Below are 25,665 nucleotides of genomic sequence, written 5' to 3' on the forward strand. Positions count from 1 at the left end.
CACAATTGTAGTTTCTGAGTATCGATATATCGATACTGCAGCATCGATGTGCACATCCCTAGTAGAAGTCATGCTCCAGGAAATCACTAATATGGACACAGGTATCCCTTGATCGCTTTAGCTGAATAAAACACAGATAGAGAAATCATGACTGAGGAAACCTGAAGCCAATAAACATGCGATTGCACAAAATACATGGTCTGTGTTCTTCAAGCAATCTTGGGTATTTTTATAAGGATAAAATATATTTATAATGCAATGGTAATCAACATTGCCTTTATCACTGTATATAATGCCAGGGCTCCAAACAAAAAAATCGAGTAAGGAGCCATTGGCTCCTATAAGAAAAAACTTAGGAGCCAAATAATTTTTTTTAGGTGCCACAGAATAAACGTGTTTTATTTATTTTACGATTATTATTATTTATTTATTTACATTTCAACATTTCAATCATACTGTCATGTGTTTTAGGTCTCATCTTTTCTTGACTTTATCAGCATTTTAATCCATCTTGTAGATGACCTGGGAACTAAGGTTCACTTAAAGTGGGAACTAAATGTTTTTTTTTCCAGCTTGAAATCTACAGTCACAAAGAACTGTTCATTACACAGAGTCTGTACCAGTATCATGGAGCATAAGCATCACTTGGCCACTGAGTGTGGCTTGGGCTCCTCCTACATGAGACATTTCAGTAAGTTGTACTGTAGGCTCTCTTATAAAATAGCCTACCTTTTGATGTTAATTCATGTTCACTATGTACTATATTAGTGAAGAGAAAGATTAAATGGGTTCACTTGCCCTTGAACTGAGGTGCTAAAGCGACCGCACCTGCCCCATTAAGGAGCGCCAAAACTGCATTGTTTGAATTTCGTTATGAATTCGGAATAATTTTAAAGCTGGTGCTTTTTATTAAAAAGTTACAAAGCACAGAGTTTTTTTTTTTTTTTTTTTTTTTTTGTTTTTTGTGGGCGGTTGTTGTTCTTATAATGATGTTGTTCACATAAAAAGAACACAGACCAAGATCTTGTTTAGAAGAAGCCATTTTAGTAATTATTATAAACGAGAATTGTTAACGATATTGCCAATATTCACACAGCTGACAGCTTTACCTGTTCTAGTTTGTTCAAGTTGTGCACGAAATAGACGCTGTATGTTCTGCACTTTCTCTTCTTCCGTCTCCGTCATTTCTCTCTCGCTGCACAGCGGAGCTGCGTTTATCAGACGGTTTGCGTCAGCTCTGATGTGCGCCAGAGATATGAGGACTGTCTGAAACTCTCTTTTTCCACTAAAACTTTGATGCGCATCGTTTCAGTTTAATACGTGAACATAACAAAAGATTTGATCGCAAAACAATTAGGAAAAAGGCATTACATTCAATTTTTTAAGTTATAAGATGTAAATATATACCCAGATAGCAATAACACTCGGGCTGATTCTGGCTGAAACGCGTCTCTGTCGGTTCAGTCTCGGCATCGGTGAGAAGATAATGGACCAGAGCCGCGCCGTCTCTACAAAACACTTCTGGCTGACAGACGGCTTTTTTCTCTATGGGGCCAATCTCGGCTGAAAGCTGTTGTACACGTGGCAGGTCCACACTCGGTGTAGTTGTGTGTATTAACCTTGGGCCCGAGTTCGTTTTATCACAGACGGGGCGCTGCTAGAATGAAGCAAAGCATAACTTTTTTAGCAGTTAAATCCTGAGGAGCTTTCGGCGGGTAGTCGCCAGTGGCGACCTCAGCAAAAACGTCAGTCGCAAATTAATATTTATGGTCGCAAATGCGACTGTTTTAGTCGCAGTTTGGAGCCCTGAATGCTATAAAATAGTATTATTTCTGCCTTATTCTGCGATACGAAACCACATCTGATCTCAAAAATGAGTTATTTCCAACACTCGACTATGTTATGAAGAGAGAGACAGACAGACAGACAGATAGATAGATAGATAGATAGATAGATAGATAGATAGATAGATAGTTGGGATATGCTTGTATCAAATTTTCATGTTGTGATTAATTGCTAATGCTTTTATCACGGTATACAGTATCATCACGATATTGAAATTTACGTAGTTTCAAAAAAGTAATCATACTACAGTATAACAGGTTAAATAACTTTTTTCTTAGATTAATGAATGTTCAAAATAATTTTCCATTGGCAGTTTATGTTAACCCTCTGGAGTCTAAGGGTATTTTTAACTAATGAAGCCCTAATGTTAAGTGTGAATGAACAATAAAGAATCAATACACTTTCAAACAATATCTAGAGCATGATGTAGTCCAGATTAAAATGAAAAAATAAATAAATAAAATAAATAGCCTATTAAGCCTAAATATTTAAGTATTTGGCGCTGTGATGAACACCATAGCGAATACACAAATCTGAATGGCTATTTAAAATGATTTAAATATGTTTTAGAAAGTAGCAGCTGCTTTATTTATGGGGTTTCCAGGGTAACGGCTGCATTTTCTGCAGTTTAGCGCCATCTGCTGTCAAGAGAGTGAATGTGCTTTCATTCAGCGAGTCTCTCACGTGTTCCTCCATGTGCTTCTCATGCGTGCTTGTTTACACCAGAGCGCACACGTGTCTTTTAAGCAGCATACAGCGGATTTGTGCATTTTGACCAGTTGATGGGAAAAGTATTCTTAAAATGCATTCCAAATTCGGAATAATATACAATATAAAATTATTCACGGTATTTAGAAGTGCCCATGATAACAATACCGTGCATATTCATTACCGTGATATATTGCATTACCGAATATCGGCACGTGTCTAATAGATAGATAGACAGATAGATAGACAGACAGAGACAGAAACAGAGACAGACAGACGGACGGACAGACAGACAGACACGGACAGAGACAGAGATGGACGGACGGACAGATAGATAGATAGATAGGCCTTTCCAGCAGAGGTCAGGGGAGAGTAACAAACATGGACACGGAGTATGAAAGGAAAAGAGACTGTGTGTTTTATAGCAACTGCTCACACTGGAAAAATTCCACACAAATCTCAAATGTTTGGCTTATGAGCAACAGAAACATGCCTCGAACTGCGTGAGAGACAGAGCGAGAGCAGAAGAGAAGATAATAAGAAAAACATTCAACAGACAAAGAGCAGGTCAACAAATGAAGAAAACAAACTTGTTATCAGCCGGTGAGTTTTCTCTGCTCCCTGACCTCTCGTAATTTCACATCGAATGTCTCCAAACAGAAAGCAGAAACACCACAGGTGCTGCTACAACATGCTATTTCCAGACTAAACTGTTATGGTTAGAGGACATGTCTCCTGACCCGCTGAGTAAGGTTATTCCCATGGTGATAAGGTCATGAAAAATGGAAAAAAAAAACTTGCAGCATAGATACAGCATTGATCTTGAAGTATTCTTAAAATGCATTCCAAATTCTGAATAATTTATAATATATAATTATTCATGGTATTTAGAAGTGCCCACGATAACAATACCATGCATATTCATTACCGCGATATACCGCATTACCGAATAACGGCACAAACCAAAAACAGTTTAAAGGTATAAAACAACTCTACCCTAGATTTGTGTTACACGATGGTTAAAGAAAGAAGGTGCCTAAAGCTGGCATGAAATGCAAATTCACCCTATCAATATCCATTGCATATCAATTTAATGGAATCATTTCAACAGATTATGCCCCATACAGACTTTTGATGGGTTTCAGCTAGCCACTTTTCATGATAGGTCTATTTTGTGTGATAGAAAAGAGTCAAACATATCTAACAGGCCTCAAGACAAAAATGGCCTCTGATGCTTCTCAGCTATTCCTCTGCATACTTAAGTGTGTTAGACAACAGTCTTCATTACCTGCGACCGTCTCGCCTGTAAGAGTGTAAGGCCAGGTGTGATGGAAACTGTGCATGAGTCCCTCCGTCTTTGTATCCAATGTCTAGATCTTCAGATTCAAGCCAAAGCTAAGGTAATATAGGAAGCTTAATTCTGATTGGACTGATTACAGACTTTCCTTTCACATTCTTTTCAAAGAAATAGCCACATGTATTCTTTAAAGGAACGTTCCATGCTGAGTTAAGTTTGATCAACAACATAAATTGCAAGTGTGCTATTAACCAAACTATCCTTTTTGTGGTGGGACTACTGTTCTAAGCCTATGAGGCTTGTCATGCACCTAGTGGTACAAAAGTAGCAGATGGCTATTGTTTAGACTGTGTCTGGCCGTTTTTCATCATCTGACATAATGAACTTATGCAGACATCGGGAAGGAGACAAGTTTATGTTCTTCTGCTGATTCAAGACAATGGTCTGGCAAACTACCTGTTCAGCTCCATGTAAACAAAGAATTTACAACAGCCCCTTTCTCAGAAGCGTCCATGCTTGGACAATGTGTGAAATTTAACTGGTTTACAGGCGTTAATAACATAACGTTGTCACAACAATGCTTAAAGAAAAAAAATCTGGAAATAACAAAGACGAGGTGTCCTGAAACCAGAGCGTTCCTTTAACACCTTCAGAAATGGACAATTCTCTGGTCCATAGAAAGAATTCCCGTTTTTAAATTCCAGAAAAACTATCAGACAACATCAGATCTTAAACTGAAAAAGAGAAAGCTTGTATGATCCCGTTTTGCATGATGATCACGGCACAATGAAAAATGACAGACTGAAAAGGTCACCATTTACCATTCATTCCCTGCATCTCATACATTTTCCCAATGGACTCCAGCTACTAACAATTAGTACAGAGAATTAGTGCAGTTAGTAAGAATTACATCGGTTTTGATCACTTGTAGTTAAATTCAAAATCTACTTTCAGTGATGCACCCCCAAGAAATTTTTTTTTTTCTCATTTAATATTTTTAAATGTGATCTAAAACTGAAACAACTTCTAGAATATTGTGTAATATTTTATAAGCTAGGCTGAAATAATTTTTCAAGCACTGAATATTATTTTAATAACAGCTGTGAACCTAAAAATTCCTCAAATGCAATACTAACATCAACCAACCTATGTTCCAAAAATAATAAAAAAAAGATGTTCCTAAAACTATCATCTTTATAAATAACATGTGCTAAAAAATACATAACAAAAGACATAATTCAATTGTTTAGCATTTTCCGCTCAATTTCTCTTTCAGCCATCAATGGAATTTCCAGCCAAAATTTAAAGTGCTCGAAATTCCGATTTATTTCTATTCATTTGTGTGTTGTGTACAATGCAGGAAGGATGGTACATCCAGGCCACAAGGGGGAGCTCTTACCTCGTCCCATTCTGAAGTGAATGAAGGTGATTTTTCCAGCCTTCTCTTGGTGGTGCTACAGTTGGACACTGACTCACTTCGGCCGCCCAACCCTGTCTCTTCCTCACCGGGTGGGGACACCAGCAGGTCGGAGTCGGACTTCGAAAGGCTACGTGCTAGTTTGAGATCGCCCGGCGGAAGCATCCTTCTCGTCACCGGAGAATCGCGCGCCGGTGAGTTGTGTTTTGGCGAACCCCGTGGCTCTTTGTGGACTGTGGCGTAGATAGCTTTGGGGTCAGTGTCCTGGAGAATGGTTTCCATGGTGACTGCCGATTTGGGATGGGGAAGGGGGGCGGAACTCGCAGATGTCGAAGTGCTGGAAGCCTCGCCGGACTTCACTTCAGAGGACGGCAGTGTGAATGCTTCCTCGCGACAGTCAACCACCGGCGAGGAACCGTGAAGCAGACCAGTGAACTGCTCAGGAACGGCAGCGCTTATATCCTCACCGTGCGATGAGCTCTCTGTCAAGAGAACAGAAGAGAGAGTGAGAGAGCTACAGGCTGACTGTGGAGCTGCATCTAGACCAGATAACATGAAACCGCCCACTCCACCACTGTCCAGTGCCTGAAACAGATCTGGGTTTGTTTTCTGACTGGAAAAGGGGAGGAAAGAAATGCAGAATGAAAGAACTACATTAAGAAAGAAATACAGAAAAAAAAATGCAGAAGTAAGTTGGGCTCACCAAATTCCAAAGTGCCCGTGTTAGAAAATTCCATACGCAGGCTATGAGCAGCTGACTTTTCTCCATTGAGATCTGTTTGTGACTTGCTTGTTCTATTCCCTGTCTCTCTCTCTCTGTTGCACTGCTAACAAGCAGACAGCTTTATAAGGCTTGCTTCCAGAGAAGTTATGCCTCACTAAGGATTCCCTTCATTATGAGTGGCAAGCTTGAAACAGGATACCACAGAGAGGACTGTGAGAGAAACACACTCGCTCTCTCTCTCACACAAACACCACTTTGCCACACCGTTATGAGCTGGGTTCTTAAAAATTAAATCCCTGTTTTGTGATTATAAAATCTTTCTCCCAGAACAGCACACTTACAGATCTCTTCTTACACCCTCTCTCTGGCCTCAAACATGCTATAGGCAAATACATGAATACTTCTAGGCAAGCTTGATTTCAAGGAGAGTTGCATTCGCGGTGTAACCACAAGGGGCGCTATAGTGCACATTAGCGAAAAATGCCATCTTCGCTCACTTTTCTCTTTTAGGTCAACTAGTGTCATGCCGGAGCAAAGGTTTATAAAGAATTTTGCTGAACAAGTTATAAAATGTTATTTTTTTTTTAGATAGTTTGCTGAAAAATAACATCAACCTTTGTTGGGTGGGTGCACTCCAGCACCTTAGAGTTGTAATATGTATCATTAAGGTATTATAAATGAACCTTATAGGGGTAAAGAAGGTCACTTTGAGTGTACTGCCTCAGAAACAAGCTGCTGCAACCCTAAGGGTGCATTCTGAAGTGTGCATTTAATGGACACTTTACTTACGGGAGTGGACTTTACTTAAAGGCAGTAAAGTGACACAAGTGATGGTCACGTGACAATGACAACATGGTGGATGTAGTATGTCCGAATTTTTATTCATCCCATACTTATACTACATAGAACATGCTTTTTTAAAGGCGCAAAGATCTTCATCAAATGCTACTCAGACAGTATGCAATTTTGCAGCTAGACAGATATTTAGGAAACTCTATCGCCCCCTTTAGGACTGGGGTTTACTATCGCTACAGAAACACAAGTATGTACAGTAGGCCCACATTCACGTCTGTTTCACATGTGCTCTTGAATAGACGGTTTCTGGCGAGAATGTATATTCCATATTCGCAAGTGCGACGTGAAAATCACTCGTCTGCATCTGTTCTCTTCTGTAAATTCACTGCACTTGTTTGAAATGTCTCCCCGAAACACACACCAAAGCCCCTTTCACGCACATATTCCAGGTAATCACTGGCAGTGTGAAAGTGCAAAATCTAGCAACCCGGGTACAAAGTTCGGGACACATTACCCGTGTATTTGCCGGAATCGCAGTGTGAAAGGGGCTCAAGAGATAAATACAACCCCAGGTCCCTGATATGAGCCATGCGACTGGGCAAACGGCCACCATACCAGAGATATCCTGGTGTTACGTGTGGTGTTTGGTGACAAGTAAACCAAGTCAGCCATGTCAGAACCTAAGGCCAGAAACATTCTGTATGCGAGTACACAAACACATTGTTGAAAATTATTGGTTAAACAGTACATATGTGAATGTGTATTTTGTTTTAGAGGTGTTGTAGAAAATCTGTGTGTGGAGACAGTTTTTATATGATATCAGAAAAAACGATTTACTATAATTCAGATAGCTAGCTAAAAACATGTCAACAGTTACACCAAAGTCCCTTTTAAGGCACTGTGTGGACATCTTGGGACAGCTATTTTTCAGTCATGCAAGCACAGCTTCTGTCAAAATGAATGGATAAATAGCAAGAATGAAAATATTTGCCCCATTCCTACAGTAGTTACCTGAAAGAGCTCCCATAAAAACTTAAAAACTGTGCGCAAACCTACGCAAAGAGAACAAAAATATGACCAAGACTAACCTTTGATTTGCTTTGGAGTTCAAAGGACAACCCAGAGCATTGGAAACTTGTGAGTTTCTTAATGCCAATGTGAGGTTCTGTTCAAATGAACTCAAGTCAGCTATAATATTTGGTTTATGACAAACTACAATTCGACAACTCTCTCCTGAGGACTTCATATTTCAAGTTCTCAGAGGCATTGGGACCGAATAAACCGCCCACTCCATGAGGCACTGACGTGTGCTTGTGGATCATACAGACACACAGAGCAAGAACAATGAGTCCAATCACTTTCCTCATGTAAGTGACACACCTAAAAACACACACAGAGGCACCTCGGGACTTGAGTCTGTATTTGCATTTGTGACCCGAAGCGCAACTTGTGACGTCATTTTAAATCAACAAGACCCTCTGGAGAAGATGAAGTCAGTGCTGTTCTCCATCCAAACCCAGGGCTTTAGCACTGACACTAGCATTGAAGAGTATTTATTCAAACAACACGCCCGTTTCCAGTAACTACAAGCATGCGCTGGATAAAACAGCCAATGTTCAATGAAATAAATGCAATATGAGCATGTTCCAAGCCAAAGAACAGTACCTCACAGTCTGCTGTCTATGCAATGTCTTAATGTGCAGTCGAAAAGTTAATAAAAAGGTCCATTGTATATTGTCAATAATGTAGTGCATGAAGCAATTCTTTGCGAATTCACGACCAAATTATTTATATGTATAGGAAACTTTTTTTTCATTATAAGGGAATGTCTACTATTTCACAGTGCGTACAGCGTTGTACTGAGCAAGCTGTATGCTAGATTTTCCTTTTCAAACACAGCCAAGCACACTTGAGCAGTGCTGACATCTGATGAACTGAAGTAATGTCACCCCTCAGAAAGTTCTAGGGTAACAGGCCTGACTTCATCGTTCAGCTGTTGCGATCTCCTCGGCTAAGTGCTAAGCGCGTGCCAACAGTGAGAAGCATTTATTAAAAGAGGGAAGGGACGTCTAAAACACACAACATGATTTTGCACTACTTAGGGTGGATTTTTTATCTAAAGAGATATGGTGTGATATTCTTTTTGGTTTTTTATATATATATGTGTATCTCTCGCTGTGAGACTGTGATGTGAGATACGACGAGCTCACGCCTTGTTATTTGGGTGTGTGCTAGTGTGTGTCTACAGGCCGATTTCCTGCAGCGTAACTGACAGGTGCTGAGTGCAGTACGGCTGTGGAGGTGGCAGCTGAGGTCTATGAAGCTTGACGAGGGACGAGAAGGGCAAGCAGACGAGGAGAGACCTTCTGCTGTTTGTTTTGAAACACGAGGAGAGTGTGGGGCTTTAATATAAATTCCACTGACGTTTATCACACTCGACAATATCATGAAAACGCAACCATATTAAAAAAAGAGTTTAATACCATTCTACGATATAATGGCTGTACATATCTGTTCTTACCATTTCTTCATAGAATTCACCTTTAATGTAGCAAGCAACTGAGTTGGTAATGCTTACTAGAGTCGTGTTACACTGAGTAAACATTGTTCTAAGTTAGGCAAGGATTTCTGAGCAATGACTTTAGGAGGATCAGAGAGGGACACAGAGACAAATCAGGACAAATGCACAGGGACATAACAAATGTGTCCACTTTTGCATTATAATCCTCCAAAATTGTTAACAACTGCAGATATTTTGAAATAGTTTACCCAAAAAATAAACATTTGGACAACTTTTGTGGTACTTCAGTTGTGTTTTTTGGAGCTCAATTTTTGTAACTTGCATGCAAAGAAGCAGCATGAACATTCTCATGTTTCTCAAATTTCAGCTTTTGTGTTTCAAAGGACAAAAAAATAAAAATAAAGAAAGACATCAGTGAGGTTTAGATCATATGGAGTCCTTAAAGGAATATAGCGATGAAAATTTGAGATAAGAGGAAAAGTTAGGCCTATATTTCAATGCTTTTGTATTTGCTCATATACATACATACATACATACATACATATATATATATATATATATTCTCTCCTCTTATCAAATTCATCACAAAGTTTCTAGAGGAACACAAAAGTTTTACAAGAGAACACAAAAATGTGGAAATTTAAGTGAGTAAATGCAAAAGTTTAGGAAGCAAACATAAAAGTCTATTAGAGTAATGCAGGTTTAGCAAGCAAAAATTAAAGTTTAAGTGGTTAAATGAAAATTTTAAGTTAGGTAACATAAAAGTAAATTTGAGTAATTAACAAAAGTTTATCAAACAAAAAAGAATGTTTAGCAAGCACATGCAAAAATGTATTGGAAGAATGCAAAAGTTTAACAAGCAAAATTTAGCAAACAAATGTTTAGTGAGCAAACAAAAGTTTATTGGTGGAATGCAAACGTTTAACAAGTGAACTTAAAAGTTTATTGATTAAACAAAACAATGGAGAACTATGGCATTTAGAGAACAAACATAGAAGTTTAATGTACAAAAACAAAATTTTATCGAGGAATGCAAAGGTTTATCGAGTGAACTACGTTTCTCGTGTAAATGTTGCGTTTCTTGGGGAAACACAAAAGTTTTGTTAGACAATGCAAAAGCATTGAAATACAATTTCCCTCCCATCTCATTTTTTGCCCCAAAAAGTATTTGTCACTCAAATAGTCTAAAAAGTATTTGTCACTCAACTGGTTATTGTTATTCATCCATGGCAAGAGTAATAACACCGTAAAGAATAGTGCTCACAGTGTTATTATCAAGTGAGCTCCTTAAGCATTCATACAAGAACACACTCACCTCCAGGCGTCTGTCTGGTGCTAAAATGAGGTGCAGGCGGCTGCAGTGTGTTTGTGTTGGACCCTGAAGGTCGCAGGTCAATGTGTGCAGTGGTCTTTCCCTGCAAAAAATAACACCAATATCCACACATTAAGGAATGTCTAGGTTTTGTCAGATGCACAATCACACACAAAAACAATGTCTCTATAACACACACACACACACACAAACACACACACAAAACAGATGCTGCATACAGAAGATAATTAACTGTCTACTGCACACCAGACAGTGTTCGGACAGCGTGACAGATGTGAGACTGCATAAAAAGTAATGAACAACAAAGCTTTGTTCCAAAAACCTTACAGCTTCCAATGCAGGTAGCATTTTAAAGCATCATGGAATCCAAAATGAATCCTCCTAATTTACTTTGTTTTAACCAAAGGCAGCATAACATGTATCTTTTGCAAAGGTGGCACCATGCCAAGCTAATCAAAAACAAGACATACCAGATGGCAAACAAGAGAAATGTTGATTATAAATAAGCATGTTTCATTCAAATACTTGAGTGTGCTGCGTATTTTGTGTTTTGTTCGAGTAAAAAGCAATTAGCTTAGAAACATGCTAATATCAAACTCTACTGGAATGTATTGTGAATCTCGAGGCTTGTGTGAAGCAATATGTGCTGCTTCCTAAGAGTTATAAATCACTTAGCAGTTAGGATGTTGCCTTATAAGACAGCTGCCTCTGTAGGTACGTTAGTAGGCAGTGAGGGTTTGGAACAAAGCTCAAGCCTAATAAGCAGTAATATCCTCACCTGAGGTAGGACACTGTTCGAAGACTTGGCTGAGACCTCCACATCTGGAGATAAAGACATCCAGTTATTCAACAGAAAGACACATCAGTAACAAAGTAACATAGAGAATACAGCAAATCAACGGCACATCTTGTAAGATTCAGGTAACGCTTTAGTATAAGGATGAATTCTCACTATTAACTAGTTGCTTATTAGCATGCCTATTATTAACATATTGTCTGTTTATTAGTACTAATAAAGCACATATTCTACATGACCATATTCTACATCCCTATTCCGACCCAATACCTAAACTTAACAACTACTTTACTAATTATTAATAAGCAGCTAATTAGGAGTTTATTGAGGCAAGTCATAGTTAATAGTTTGATAATAAAGTTGGACTGTAAAATAAAGTGTGATTTAAATACTGATTTTCTTCACTTTTAAGATTTAACTAGTGTTATATTTATATTATTATGTACTATTATTGTGTGTGTGTGTGTATAATATATATATGAGTATATATATTATATATATATATATATTATATATATAACTATATATATATTATATACTATATATATATAGTTTATTTTTATATTATATTAGTCTTAGTATGTCGACTAGTTTTTTTTTAAATAAACTAATAAACTAAATAATAATTAGTGATAATATTATTAAAAATAAAAGGTAGGCCTAGTATTAAATACAAATACAATTATTTTATAGTAAACAAAAATAAAATGCTAATATGTACTACTAATTTCTTTGTTTGCCTCTTTAAGAAGAATCGCTTAATGTATTCCCCAATTGTAAGTCGCTTTGAATAAAAGCATCCAAAAATAAATAAATAAAAGCATTTCATCATTTTCAAACTTAAAATCAGCAGGCTTTTATTTTTGCGGGTTGCGTTTACGCGCTTCCTGATTTAGCGCCGCTGCAGATTAACGAGCTGCAGTGAATGAATGTCACAGTTTTGCATTGTGCTTGGAAACGTGATGGGATAGCCTAGATTTATGCTTTCAGTTTGAAAAGAAATCTTATATAGTACAGTTTGTCAATCTAAAATGGTAATTGTGTATTAACAGCTGTCAACCAAGTCGGCACGCAAATGCGCTGTCAGAACTTATTTATATAGCGCATTTTTTATTTTGGTCGTGCACGCGGACCACTTATGTGCACCCCTGTATATATATATACACACACACATATATACATACATATATATAGTCAGCTTATTTTTAAATCACCTTTATTACATGCTTTTACATTTTTTCTTTTTTTTTTTTTTTACCATTTTAATTATTTCTTTACTTTTAGTAATTTTTGTACTTTAACTTAAAACATTTATTTCAGTTCTAGCTTTTAATTATAAATCATTTTAATTTACAAAAAGGTAAACTAGTTTTAGTCAATAACAATACAGTTTTATTATCACTGTTTGATCATTTAAAAAAGACTAGAAATCAGAAACATCTGTTCTAGCATAATATAATGTTGTAGTTGTTATTTTACTTGAGACTGCCATATATAAGAAAGGTGTATGTGAATAAGCTCATGTTTAATAAACAAAGAAGTGAGGCAAATCTCTGAAGCGTCTGTCAGGTCTCAGAACAAGAGAAAGTGTGTGTACCTGCTTTGCTCTGTGTGTTGTTGGGGATTTTGGTCTGTGCAGAGACTAAGAGTTCATATGGGTGCTCTTCCTCTTCCAGAGGCTCGGCGCGTTCATCAACACTGCTGTTAGTGTAAACCGCCTACAGAGAGAGAGAGATAGAGAGAGAGAGAGAGAGAGACATGGAGAGAGAGAGAGAGAGAGAGAGAGAGAGAGAGAGAGAGACAGAGAAAGATAGAGAAGAGAGAGAGAGAGAGGAGAGGAAAGAGAGAGAAGAGAGAGAGATACATGAGAGAAGAGAGAGAGAAGAGAGAGAGAGAGAGAGAGAGAGAGAGAGAGAGAGAGAGAGAGAGAGAGAGAGACATGGAGAGAGACATGGAGAGAGAGAGGGAGAGAGAGATAGAGAGAGAGAGAGAGAGAGAGAGAGAGAGAGAGAGACAGACAGAGACAGAGAGAGAGAGAGAGAGAGAGAGAGACTCAGTGATGTAGAAAGTGCTGATATAAAAATCAGTCGCTTATTTCACAGTCCGTACCACTTTACGAGCAGCAGTACTATGAAAATAATGACCATTTAATAACAGCATTAAGTTTGAATGGCTGACATTTATTCGACACAGTCCAATGAGTGATCGGTTTGCTGACGCTGCATGAATATATAATAAAAACTTTGCAAACATCTGTCCTACTACTTCAGTACAGAGCGGTGGTTCGTTAAAGCCAAGTGAAGTGTTCAGAAGATTTGAACCTCTGTATCCAGCCGCAGTGTTTTAGTATTGGTCATGGACTCCCGAGTCTTCAGACAGAAGGTTTGCTGTGTGTTGCAGAGATCCACAGCATTAATATTCATGAGGAGGCTGTCTGATTTGGGTAGACGTGCGGAAAGTCAGATTCAACAACCTCTCGCCACAATATTCACCGTTCTGCTCTCCACCATGTGCACTGCTGCAAATGATTGTCTATTCATTATGTATCTCACAAGACTTGTGTCATATAGAAATTAAATACAGTTCATGGTTCATGCCAATACTACTTTTTAAACATTCACTATAGTAACTTGAGGTACCATGTACTGTAAATATCATAGTAATCGTTCATTATACCGTATACTGTAGCAAAATACTATGCTATTACCACCATGACACCTCCCCTGCACATTTTTGCAAGAGGAAATAAAATGAATGACTGATTTTGAATACAGAAAGGTGAGCATTACTTGTTCATTTCTGAAGAGATGACTGAAGCATATTTTTAATTTAATATCAGACGATAAAGGAGGCAGATACTGGAAACAGCAGGGAAACAAATGGAAACACTGGCCTGTTCTTCCAGAGGTATTTAAACAAGGGATCTCTAAACAGGGATTTTACCTCAGAGCTGAGATCCTCTTCCTGTGCAGGCTGATTCTGCGGAGGATGGCGCTCTTTCTGTTAGAAACATTCAACTCTTTTACTATCAAACATGCTGAAAATTTCTTTTTTTAAAGAAAGAAAGACTCAAAGAAATCACTATTCAAAGTCTCCATCTAGTGGAGGAAATTGTACTACACCAACTCTTCAGATTTCAAAAACAAAAACACACACAACTGGATACATTGCTAAAAAAGGGAATCAAGTTCAATAAATAGTTGAAATGCATTATTAATAATAACTTTATAATAAATTCATTATTTCTGCCAAGCAATATAATTCATAACAGGATATTTACAGTTGCTAAGAAATATTTTAGCTTTTCATTCATATAGAATGTGTGTTAAATTCCTTGTAATTGGTTGTTTCCAGCCAACAAATGTTTGCAGACCGAAGTATATGTCACACACTCACCTTCCCGGCTTCGCTGTCCGGTCGTCCGGAGTCTCTGTCCGAAGACTTTCCGCTGGCCAGACTGTCCAGTGAGACACACGAGGACGCCTCAAACAGAGCTTCATACGGACTCTCTTCCACAGGGCTCGGAGCCAAACCGGATATGAGCTCACTGACCTGCTGCTCCATTTCCCCTGTCCACACACACACACATACGCATTACAACATCTGCAGAACATCTGGCATACAGACACCACGAGCAGCAGCCATTTGATTACAGATCTGAGCCGGACTCTGCGGCATCTGCATGAGAACCATGACTCATACCAATCTCAATCACAGATTAAACAAATGGCCACATAACAGAATGCATTATGCACTGATAAAACATTTCAAAAAGTCGTTTTGCATTCATGCTCTGCCATAATTACTAAATGTTGTAAATTGTAATTACGAATTCTACAAGGACATGGAAGCTTTTTGCATGCAACTGCTGTAATAGTCTGTGTGTGTGTGTGTGTGTGCTGTATGCTTTTTTTATTAAATTTTGTAAATTTGTATAGCGTGCACTATTGCTATAGCTTTTATTGGATTCAAATAAATAAGTTCATATTACTTGTGAATAATGTTTTTTTTTTTTTTTCGTTTTTTTTTATTAATCGGATACCACAAATAATTTGAGTAAAATCATTAGGTTTTACGGTGTACTCACTTTTATTTGTCATGGTACTAAATGCAATTTAATTCTTAACTTTGAAATTGATCTTGAAATATCATAAGTTATATTTAAATGATTTAATAGCTTTAAAATGTAGTTAAGATGTTTCGTAGAGTGGAGTTTCTCTGACCTTTTCTCTTGGGGCTCAGGCTCTCTTGAGGTGGCACTGGTGGAGGAGGGAGGGTCGTGTCTGACGGACGGCCGCTCATATGAGCTTTAGAGAGAAGACAGGTGTGAAAATCATGACCTGAGGAGAGCTGCTCAGATTCAGAGATGTGTGTGATATCAGGTCCAGACGTACCTTGTATGAGGGCGGCGATCTGTCGGCTCTTTTGAGAGGGCATGTCTCTAACAGTGTCCAGCGCTGTTAGACTCTTACTGTCCACGATATTCACATCGATCCCTGACAAACAGTCACACAGAGCATCCTGGGTACAATTTCAGTATTCAAACCACTTGTAATTTCTGCATTTGAGTTTATTTTTACCTGCGTTGAGTAGTTTTTGTACTACTTCTGTCTTTCCAAATAGAGCTGCTTCATGAAGGGCACTGCCTTTCTCTGTCTGTTAACAAATAAAACATTCATCATAAGATACAGAGGCACATACTGCGACCCCAAAATGTTTAAGACACTTAGATGAAAGTTGTGAAGGTTGAAATATCTTGCACGTTTTGTTTTAGGTCAGTTAACGGCAATAACGGAGTCTGATGTGGCGTATCAGAACCCAACGGAGACGACAAACTCATTTTCACGCTGCTGCGGCTTTCTCAGCATGTTAGCAGACAAACCAGACTTTGTCAATGTGGGGCGCTGCTCTGAGTGAGAGACAGATGGCAGGTTGTTACTAGCAGCTTTCTCAGGTAGAGGCAGGAGTGTTCTGGCAAGGTGCTAAAGAGCAGCTACTTTAAATCACTGTGAGAAACTGAGTGAGAGCGGTGAGATCAGCTGCTGAAAGCCCGGCCAACACACACACACACACACACACACACACACACACACACACACACACTCTTTCAGCTCAAACTACACTTTAAACAGTGTTTAAACCCATTCTGCTTTCAGAACTCCTTTTAAAAGTTACTATTTTTTTTTTTTTTCAAAGAAATCAATACATTTATTGAGCAGGGATGCTTTACATTGATCAAAAGTGACAGTAAAGACTTCAGTAAAACTTTATTTTAGGGTCTCTTAACTAGTTATATTAGCCATTTATTAGTAGTAATTAAGCACATATTAATGCCTTATTCTACATCCCTAATCCGACCCAATACCCAAACTTATCATCTACCTTACTAACTATTAATAAGCAGCAAATTATGAGTTTATTGAGGGAAAAGTCAGAGTTAATAGTGAATAAAATGTTTCCAAGACTTTTATAATGTAACAAAATATTTAAATTTAAAATAAATGCTGTTCTTTTGAACTTTATATTCAACAAAAAATCCTGAAAAAAAATTTAAACACCAAAATATTAAGCAGCACAACTGTTTGTATCATTCTAATAATAATAATAATAATTTGAGCGGCAAATCAGGATCATGTGACACTGAAGACTGGAGGAATGATGCTGAAAATTCAGCTTTGCATCATAGGAATAAATTACAATTTACAATATATTACAATAGAAAACAGCTATTTCAAATTGTAATATTATTTCACAATATTACTGTCTTTACTGTATTTTTGATCAAATATATGCAGCCTTGGTGAGCAGAAGAGACCCATTTCAAAACATTAAAAAATCTGATCAATTTTTTGCTAAGTGAAAAAAAAAAAGTACGATATTTCCAAAAAACAAACAAAACAAAAAAAAAACTGCCATTATAATAAATACCCAAAGTACATGAAGAAAGTCATTATGGGAAGCAGTTCAAATAATTGTCAAGTTCTCACAAATGAAAACACAGTGCAGTGCAACAATCACATCCAGTCAGAACACGTGTGATGTTTTACACGTGGAGCAGACTTTAACCAATGAGATTTTGCTGTGTGCAGAGATAAGCAGCATCACATGACAGAAACTTGAAACCAAGACAGGAATACTAGCATACTGCACAGGAACCACTGAATAGTATCATCTTAAAAGGAAACTGCAGAGGATGCAATTTTATGTAAAAAAAAATAAAATAGAAGAAGTAGTCTTAGATTTTGGAAAATCAAGTAGTCCTTACACACAGGAAATGTTGAATGTGAACAGTTAGCGCAAAAACAGAATTTACAGTCTGCAGCTCCATTGAAACCTGCTGCTCAGAGCCGGCCTCCCTCACCTGGTAGTTGAGATCCACGCCGGCGGCCAGCAGCACCTCCACCACGGGCAGGTGTCCGTTACGAGAGGCCAGGTGGAGAGGGGTGTGTTTCTTGGTGTTGGAGCTGAGCAGGTTGGGATGAGCGCTGAGCAGAAGTTTGACCACCTCCAGCCGGCCGTAGAGCGCCGCCAGGTCGAGCGGCGTCTCAAACTTGTTGTTGCGCATGGTGGGGTCGGTCAGCTCCTCCAGCAGCAGCTGCACCACCTCAGTGTGTCCGTACTGAGCCGCACAGTGCAGCGGCGTCTCGTTGTCGTTGTTCTGCGGAGAGAAGGATGAAGAGAGGAGAGGAGAGGGAGATGTTGATGGACAGAAAGGGTGATCACTTCAGGACCTGTGCCTAAAAGATGGAAAGATCAACATGATCTCCAAGCGGCAAAGTTCACTGGTTAAACCGAGACTCCAGTGGGGCGTAAAGCTATGTGACTCTATGACATAGCTTTGCAATAAAGCCAGCTTTTTGAAGAATTTGTTGAAACAAACTGCAGACTGAATTTATGAAATTACCCAAAACACTGACACCCTTATTCAAAGATTTTATGGAGACAGACACAGAGCAGAAGAGAACATGCAAGCTTGACCGCACGCAGACAGCACGCTTCAAACACACGCAACATCCTCAAGATCTACAGCACTGCCAACAGACTGACTTTTCTTAAATGCTTTTGCTTGGAAAACTATGACACTCATTGTTTATCTAATTCAATGATATTCATACATTAGAGGAGTGGCATAAGTCTCTAAATATGCGGACTACTGCTCAAAAGTTTGGGGTGGGTACGGTTTCTTAATGTTTCTGAAAGAAGCCTTCATGGCTCCATTTAATTAATCAAAAATACAGTATATTTTTGATACTGTTTTCTATTGTAATATATTGTAAAATGTCATTTATTCCTGCGATGTAAAGCTGAATTTTCAGCATCTTCAGTGTCTCATGATCCTTCAGAAATCATCCTAATATACTGATTTGCTGCACAAGAAACATTTCTGATTATTAGCAATGTTGTAAACAGTTGTGCAGATTAATATTATCTATAGAAACCATTATACAGGTTTTCAGGAATATTTGTTGACAAAGGTTGAAAGAACAGCATTTATTTGAAATAGAAACCTTTTGTAACATTATAAAAGCCTTTACTGCAATTTTTTGATCAATTTATTGTGGCCATTACTGGAAAAAAGTATTTACGTTTAAATTCGTGACAGTTAAAGAAAATGGCTCATTGTGTTGAATATTCAGCATGACTATAACAAAGCATCTGTCTCCACAATGACTGATGTACTGTTAGCCACAGCGCTCAAGCCCTGAGCACTAGAGGGCGCTCTAATATTTGCTTTGTTTGCCAACTGAATTAAGTGAAATCTTAAGCGTGTAAATCTGGAATTACACACTACATATCCTTTATTAACAATTTGACTTGAGCTCTGATGGTACACACTGATTTGAATGTGAATGTGCTCAGAGATCAGTGTGTGTGTGTGTGTGTGTGTGTGTGTGTGTGTGTGTGTGTGTGTGTGTGTGGCAGCAGTAGGTACAGCAGCAGATGTCTGATGCACAGAGGAAGAGGTTGTGAAGGCCTCTGGGCTGCCAGCAGCTGGCACATCACACTCCACCACTCCAAGTGTGTGTGTGTGTGTGTGTGTGTGTGTGTGTGTGTGTGTGTGTGTGTGTGTGTGTGTGTTTAGGCAGGGGGAGTGAATGAAAATGAGTGATGTGCTGGTTTGATGGCCACACCCCAGAAGTAAATATGTAAAGCATGCTACACACACACACACACACACACACACACACACACACACACACACACACACACACACACACACACACACACACACTTCTGCATCTATATTGTGAATATACATAATGGACCTTGAAAAAAATAATAATAATAAAGGTGGCAAAAGAGAGAGACAAAGAAAGTACTATTATTATTATTATTCAAAAAATTTAAATAACTGTATTGTGCATTTATTTGTTTTTAATATTATTTTAACATGAAACAAAAATATATTTATTGTACCATTTTTATTCATCATCATCAATAATTAAAATAACTGTATTGTGCATTCATTTATGTTTTTTATATTATTTTAATATGAATACAAATTATGTATAGTTTAATTTTTATCAGTCATTTTATTAAATTTATTTTCATATTATCACTATTATGATGATAATGATTTTCAATTTATTTATCATTATAATAATCATCATCATTATTATTTTCATATTATCACTATTATGATGATAATGATTTCCTGTTAATAATTAGTTTGTTGATTTTTTTTTTTTTATTTGTACAATTTTTATTCATTATTACTGTATTATTAATTATATTAGTAGAACATATTTTTTCATTTTTTTTTTTGATTATAAAATTTTTTTTTTATTTTTTATTATTTTTGTAGAATATATTTTTTTTTTATAATTTTATTATACATTTATCACGACTTTGAAGAGAGAGACACACACAGAGAGAAAGAGAGAGAGAGAGAGAGAGACAGAGACAGAGACAGAGACAGAGAGAGAGAGAGAGAGAGAGAGAGAGAGAGAGAGAGAGAGAGAGAGAGAGAGAGAGATTGATGGTTCGAGACAGAGAGAGAGAGAGAGAGAGAGAGAGAGAGAGAGAGAGAGAGAGAGTAGAGAGAGAGAGAGAGAGAGAGAGAGAGATAGAGAGAGAGAGAGAGACAGAGAGAGAGAGAGAGAGAGAGAGAGAGAGAGAGAGAGAGAGAGAGAGAGAGAGAGAGAGAGAGAGAGACAGAGACATATGCAGAGAGAGAGAGAGAGAGAGATAGAGAGAGCACCAGAGAGAGAGAGAGAGAGAGAGAGAGAGAGAGAGAGAGAGAGAGAGAGAGAGAGGTCACAGTTCGAGCCAGTGGGACACAGAGGGAGAATGAAACTACACCTGCTGCTTCCCCCACAGATGGGAAAACCAAAACACAGCAAGCCCTTTATTCTTCACACTGAAAAAGGAAAACCACAACACTCACTAGAATCAGATCCTGTAACAGGGCTGTGACTGTGCGCTCTTGTTCAGGCCGTGTGAGCTGGAGTGCAGAGATTTCCACCAACATTAACACAAGAGATCCTGAGAGAAACCCCTGCATCTGATGCAGAGCTCCACTCGCAGCTCCTCAGTGAGCACTCGGAGGTTTTCTCAAGTGAACAGAGCTGTGTGTCAGCAACTTTTCATTTCTCTGCTGAGGAACCGGACACCACAGAGGGTCAAAGTCTTTCGACATGAACCAGCTTCACACAAGAGATTCATTTTCCTGGTAAGTGCGGCCCACTGCTGACAAACCGACGGACAGCAGAAGTGAGCTTTCACCGCTTCAAACAGAAAGTGCCGATCTGCCTGCGACATTTTAAACACAACAGAAACGCTGCATTGTGTTTGCATCTCATCTGTTTGACACAGAAAGGAACTACCTCTAAAAAGCCAAGAGACTAGCTTCAAAATGACATGAAATATGTTTTAATTTAAATCTGTACTACATATTTGGAGTCACGGTCTGATTGTGGCTGTCCAACATATACAGGTGTATATATAAATCATATATGAGAGTCATATGGACTACATGTTTAATATCTGAATGGTGCTTTTGCCTCCTGAAAGCTTCCAATCGATGTGACTGCATGGAAAATGGCAACCAGCACATTTCTCAAAAGAGCTCTTTTTGTGCTCCAGTAAATCATGACAGTTTTGATTTTGGGGTGAACTCGCTCTTTCCTGAGCTCTGGACTAAACATGAGAAAACCAGTGCCAACCGCCGGAGCTTAGCTTTCTGCGCTTAATAAGCCTGATGACTCCTCAGCTCAGAGAACCGTCACCCCTCATCTTATCGCATGCATGTGAGCACATGTGCTCTTCCTGAGGGAGCACATTAATACAAGTTTCACATACGCATATTCACAATTTCACTGTATGAAATTCAGATTTTCAGCTCCACAGGAGACAGAAACGCAGCCTGGCGTAGGATTCTGATATGCGGCCTGTCAGGTCAGCGCACATGCGGACGGATGAGGATAATCAGTGCTGAAAGCTGACCTACCACGTGATGTCATACTGATTACATCATCAGCGTGTGCCTGTGGGAACAGCTGCCGCCACCAGAGCAGTGCACGAGACACACACACACAGCGTGATATTTCATGATCCGTTTCATCCTCAAATCAAATATATTATTTATTTAGCCTGTTATATTTTGCATATAGGAAGCGAGGCCTGTGTTTAAAAGATTTTTGTATTGTTACTTTATTTTAATAGATATAATTAATATATTCTTTTAATAATTAATAATAACAATTTAATAAACATTTAATGAATACTTACCAAGGTCGGTACAACAAATATTATATAAACTATACAGTTAAAATATACAATTATTTGTCATGTTACATTACTGACATTGATGCAAATTTTTGGATTATAAAACGGAAGGAAATGTGGTTAACTGTCATAAAAATAATGTTGCAAGCAGTGTTAGGTATAAAGTAAAAATATGAAAAGTTAAGTTAATATAAATTTAAATATTAGATGAAAAACAAAAACGTAAAAAAGCTATAAAAATAACTGAAATAAAATTGTAAAAGTACTAAAATTACTAAAAGCAAAACTGAAATAAATATACATAATAAATTATACATGATAATATATATGATATTTTGACATTTTATTATATATATATAAGCAAAACTGAAATAAATATACTTTATATATATTTATTTATATTTGTGTGTGTGTGTGTGTGTGTATGTGTGTGTGTGTGTAAACTAATTAAACTGAAAAAAAAAAAGCTAATTAATCATTTCAATAACTACTGAAATGTACATAAATAATTCTTAACACTGGTTGAAATGCAAATAATCTTAAAGGAAATTCAGCCTTTGTTTAACGTCATGGCTTCATTTTAATCTCTTACATCGTATACAATACATAATCTCTTTGTTTTAGGTTGAAATACAACCTAGACATGTTCTTGACAGGTCTCACAAGATTCAAGGCCAGCTGTCAAAGTGAAGCCTAGACTGACAGAAGACAGAAGGAGAACTGTAGAGCCCTCTCAGTCTCCCTCATACTCTCTCCACACACTACACCATCACAGCGGGACGAGGGCGCAGCATTTCTCAAAGAGACTGAGGGAGTGAAAATACATGTTCTCGACTCGCTACACAACTGATGTGATTTTAAACAATTAATGTCAGGAAGAGAACACTGCTTCTGAGCACTGTACTGGAAATCACAGAAACCTCTGGAGTCTGGAGCTCCTCCAAATATTTACAGTAAAGAAAATTTTCATTCCTCCACTGGATGCCAGAATTCATATACCTGGGAATTAATAAACGTGATCGGTCAGATTCCACAGATTGACTTCTTGGCCTAATCAATAGAAATAATGCAAACCTCAAAGTTCTGGGATCTGAAATCTGTTCATGTCTATACTGTCTAGTGTAAAGGTCACTGCACACTGAGTCCGAAATTTTCGTGTGCCTTTTTCGTATTCGTTATCCTAAAAATTCGTCACGCACAGAAACCTTGCAGACTGAGTCCGATGCGTATTAATTAATCAGTTGCAAAAAAATTAGCAAAACAGCACTAAATGGAGTTTTAAAGCAGTGAGGATGATTTTGTTGTCTTCAGGCTTCTTAAAAAGAGAAAAAGAAAGGAAATATTGGTCTATCCAATCCTGAGATATAGAGGACGGAGCCGTCAGGAGCAGCGGGATTATCTTCAGGACGTCAGTGGCTCAGTTTGATGCAACAGTGTGCAATGATCTTGACGGTGCTTTGTGCTACGAGACGAAGTGGATAAACTTGACAATCGCCATTCTGGGTTTTAGCGTTCGCTTGTACGGTGGCTCTGAACTGTCAAAACACCTCAAAATGCTTGCTACGGATGCGCAAAAAAAAAAAAAAAAAAAAAAAATTGAACCTGATCCAATTTTTTTTTTTTATTTTATGACGGACGAAAATTTCAGAGGCAGTGTGTAAACGTGATTGACATAACATGAGGTCGAATTTATTTTTTAACCTGCAAAAATTTAAGACGAAATTTGTGCAATGACCTTAACCCTTTAGAAGAGTGTGGGATATTCAGAGAGTAAACGGTGAGGGAACTCACTGGGTTCTGGAACAGACCTATAAAGTTCATTGGGAATTGTGATGACAAGACAATATTTTCTGAAGATTTTCACGCAGACGGTGCGAACTAGGTCATCTGAGAGAGAGAGAGAGAGAGAGAGAGAGAGAGAGAGAGAGAGAGAGAGAGAGAGAGAGAGAGAGAGAGAGAGAGGTTCCCCACAGACATAATCAAGGGGAAGTGGAGATGAATGCATTTTCTAAATAAGGCTCTCCTGAAATAGATTCATAGAAGGCAGGTGAACTGAGTGACTCTCAGCTGTATGGAAAGTGTGTGTTTGATTTTCTATTAGGTTTGTTGTTGTTGTTTTTTTATTATTGTTTTTATTTCTCTTTTTTCCTAAAATTTTTCAATCTAACATTTCTATTATATTTTATATGAGCTTTATTTAAAATTACAGAAAATTATATATTTATATATAAATATAGAGCAAAGAAAAATAAAAAAATTATATAAATATAGAGCAAAAAGAGAAGTGGCTAACAAAAACCAAAATGCATCAAAATAGTACTATAGTAATAATTAAAAAAAAAATAAAATAAAAAAGGAACAACCCACAGACTGAAACACACAACATAATATTTTGGAAAAACATTACTGTGTGTGTGTGTGTGTGTGTGTGTGTTTTCTCTTCTTCTTCAGACTGGGGATTAAGGTTATTAAAATGCATTAATTAAAATATATAAATACTACTACTACTAATTGTTATTATTATTATTAAGCTGCAGAACATCCAAACCCTTCTTTTTTTCTTCCTTCCATTTGTCCCCCTCATCTCTTTCTGGATGTGCTGGTGGGTCCGGCCCCTCAGCTCTCCAGCCATGACACCGTTGCCATGACTACGCTGCACCTCTCTCCGCCTGCATCTCTATCTCAGCCCTCACACGTTTCCTGACACTGATGCAAGCCGACGGCTACACAGAGAAGCTTCTTGACTCTGCGTGTGTGTGTGTGTGTGTGGCACAGCAGGTGAGCTAGAAATACCATTTAACATTACAAAACACCCTGAGTGACACACACTTCCTGTCAGCTCATGAATTATTCATTTGGACTTCAGTCTGTTCAGTTGCACCCTGGCTGACACACAAACACACGTGTACACAGACGCCTGTATACGACACTGATCTAACGCTTCGCCGGATCCCCTCTGTGCTACTGAATGAAAGACAGCTTCCATATTAATACACAAAGCCCAGCTGCTTTTGAAGCATAAGTGTATAAAAATTCTCCACGTTAAAATGTTTTCTCCTATCCCATTTTAAACTGCAAAGACATCTGATTATTCAGTACTAGGATGGAAAAATGCAAGAGAAGCGAATGTATGGCTCGACAACAAATGAAGTGTGAAAAATAAAATAGTCCTGTTCCACATGTGCATGCTATGTACTTATTATAGTAGTTACAATAACGAGGTACTAACCCTAACCTTCACAAAAACTACACATTTCAGCTTGAACAGTCAGGATAAAGTGCCCTCACACTCAAACACACAGCACAAAACAAGTGGACAGACTCATCAGATACAGTGAGATAATCACAGCAGTCTGTCAGTGCTCAGACGTCTTCAGAAATACATACGCTTTCACACATATACTGCACAGCATGTGTGTGCTTATATAAGGCACATCATTCACAAACATGAGGAAAGAGTGAAGCGACACACCGTCCCGACAGAAACCAGACAAACCCAGG

At 38.0% G+C, this 25,665-nt stretch overlaps 1 protein-coding gene across 8 annotated transcripts in view; it reads right to left on the bottom strand.

Annotated features, from left to right (window-relative positions):
- Window positions 1-25,665, bottom strand: part of LOC109066631 (ankyrin repeat and SAM domain-containing protein 1A-like) — a 93,823-nt gene that overhangs the window by 36,096 nt on the left and 32,062 nt on the right. For all 8 annotated transcript variants that reach the window (XM_042712645.1, XM_042712644.1, XM_042712647.1 and 5 more), the window contains 10 exons: window positions 17,798-18,094; window positions 16,017-16,092; window positions 15,831-15,932; window positions 15,660-15,743; window positions 14,833-15,005; window positions 14,380-14,436; window positions 13,034-13,154; window positions 11,419-11,462; window positions 10,623-10,722; window positions 5,250-5,749 (listed from right to left, as the gene is read on the bottom strand). In XM_042712645.1, coding sequence (XP_042568579.1) covers window positions 5,250-5,749; window positions 10,623-10,722; window positions 11,419-11,462; window positions 13,034-13,154; window positions 14,380-14,436; window positions 14,833-15,005; window positions 15,660-15,743; window positions 15,831-15,932; window positions 16,017-16,092; window positions 17,798-18,094 — 1,554 coding nt within the window. The remainder of the gene's footprint in view (window positions 1-5,249; window positions 5,750-10,622; window positions 10,723-11,418; window positions 11,463-13,033; window positions 13,155-14,379; window positions 14,437-14,832; window positions 15,006-15,659; window positions 15,744-15,830; window positions 15,933-16,016; window positions 16,093-17,797; window positions 18,095-25,665) is intronic.

The sequence above is a fragment of the Cyprinus carpio genome, chromosome A23 (genome assembly GCF_018340385.1).
Source record: "Cyprinus carpio isolate SPL01 chromosome A23, ASM1834038v1, whole genome shotgun sequence".
Taxonomy (NCBI): domain Eukaryota; kingdom Metazoa; phylum Chordata; class Actinopteri; order Cypriniformes; family Cyprinidae; genus Cyprinus; species Cyprinus carpio.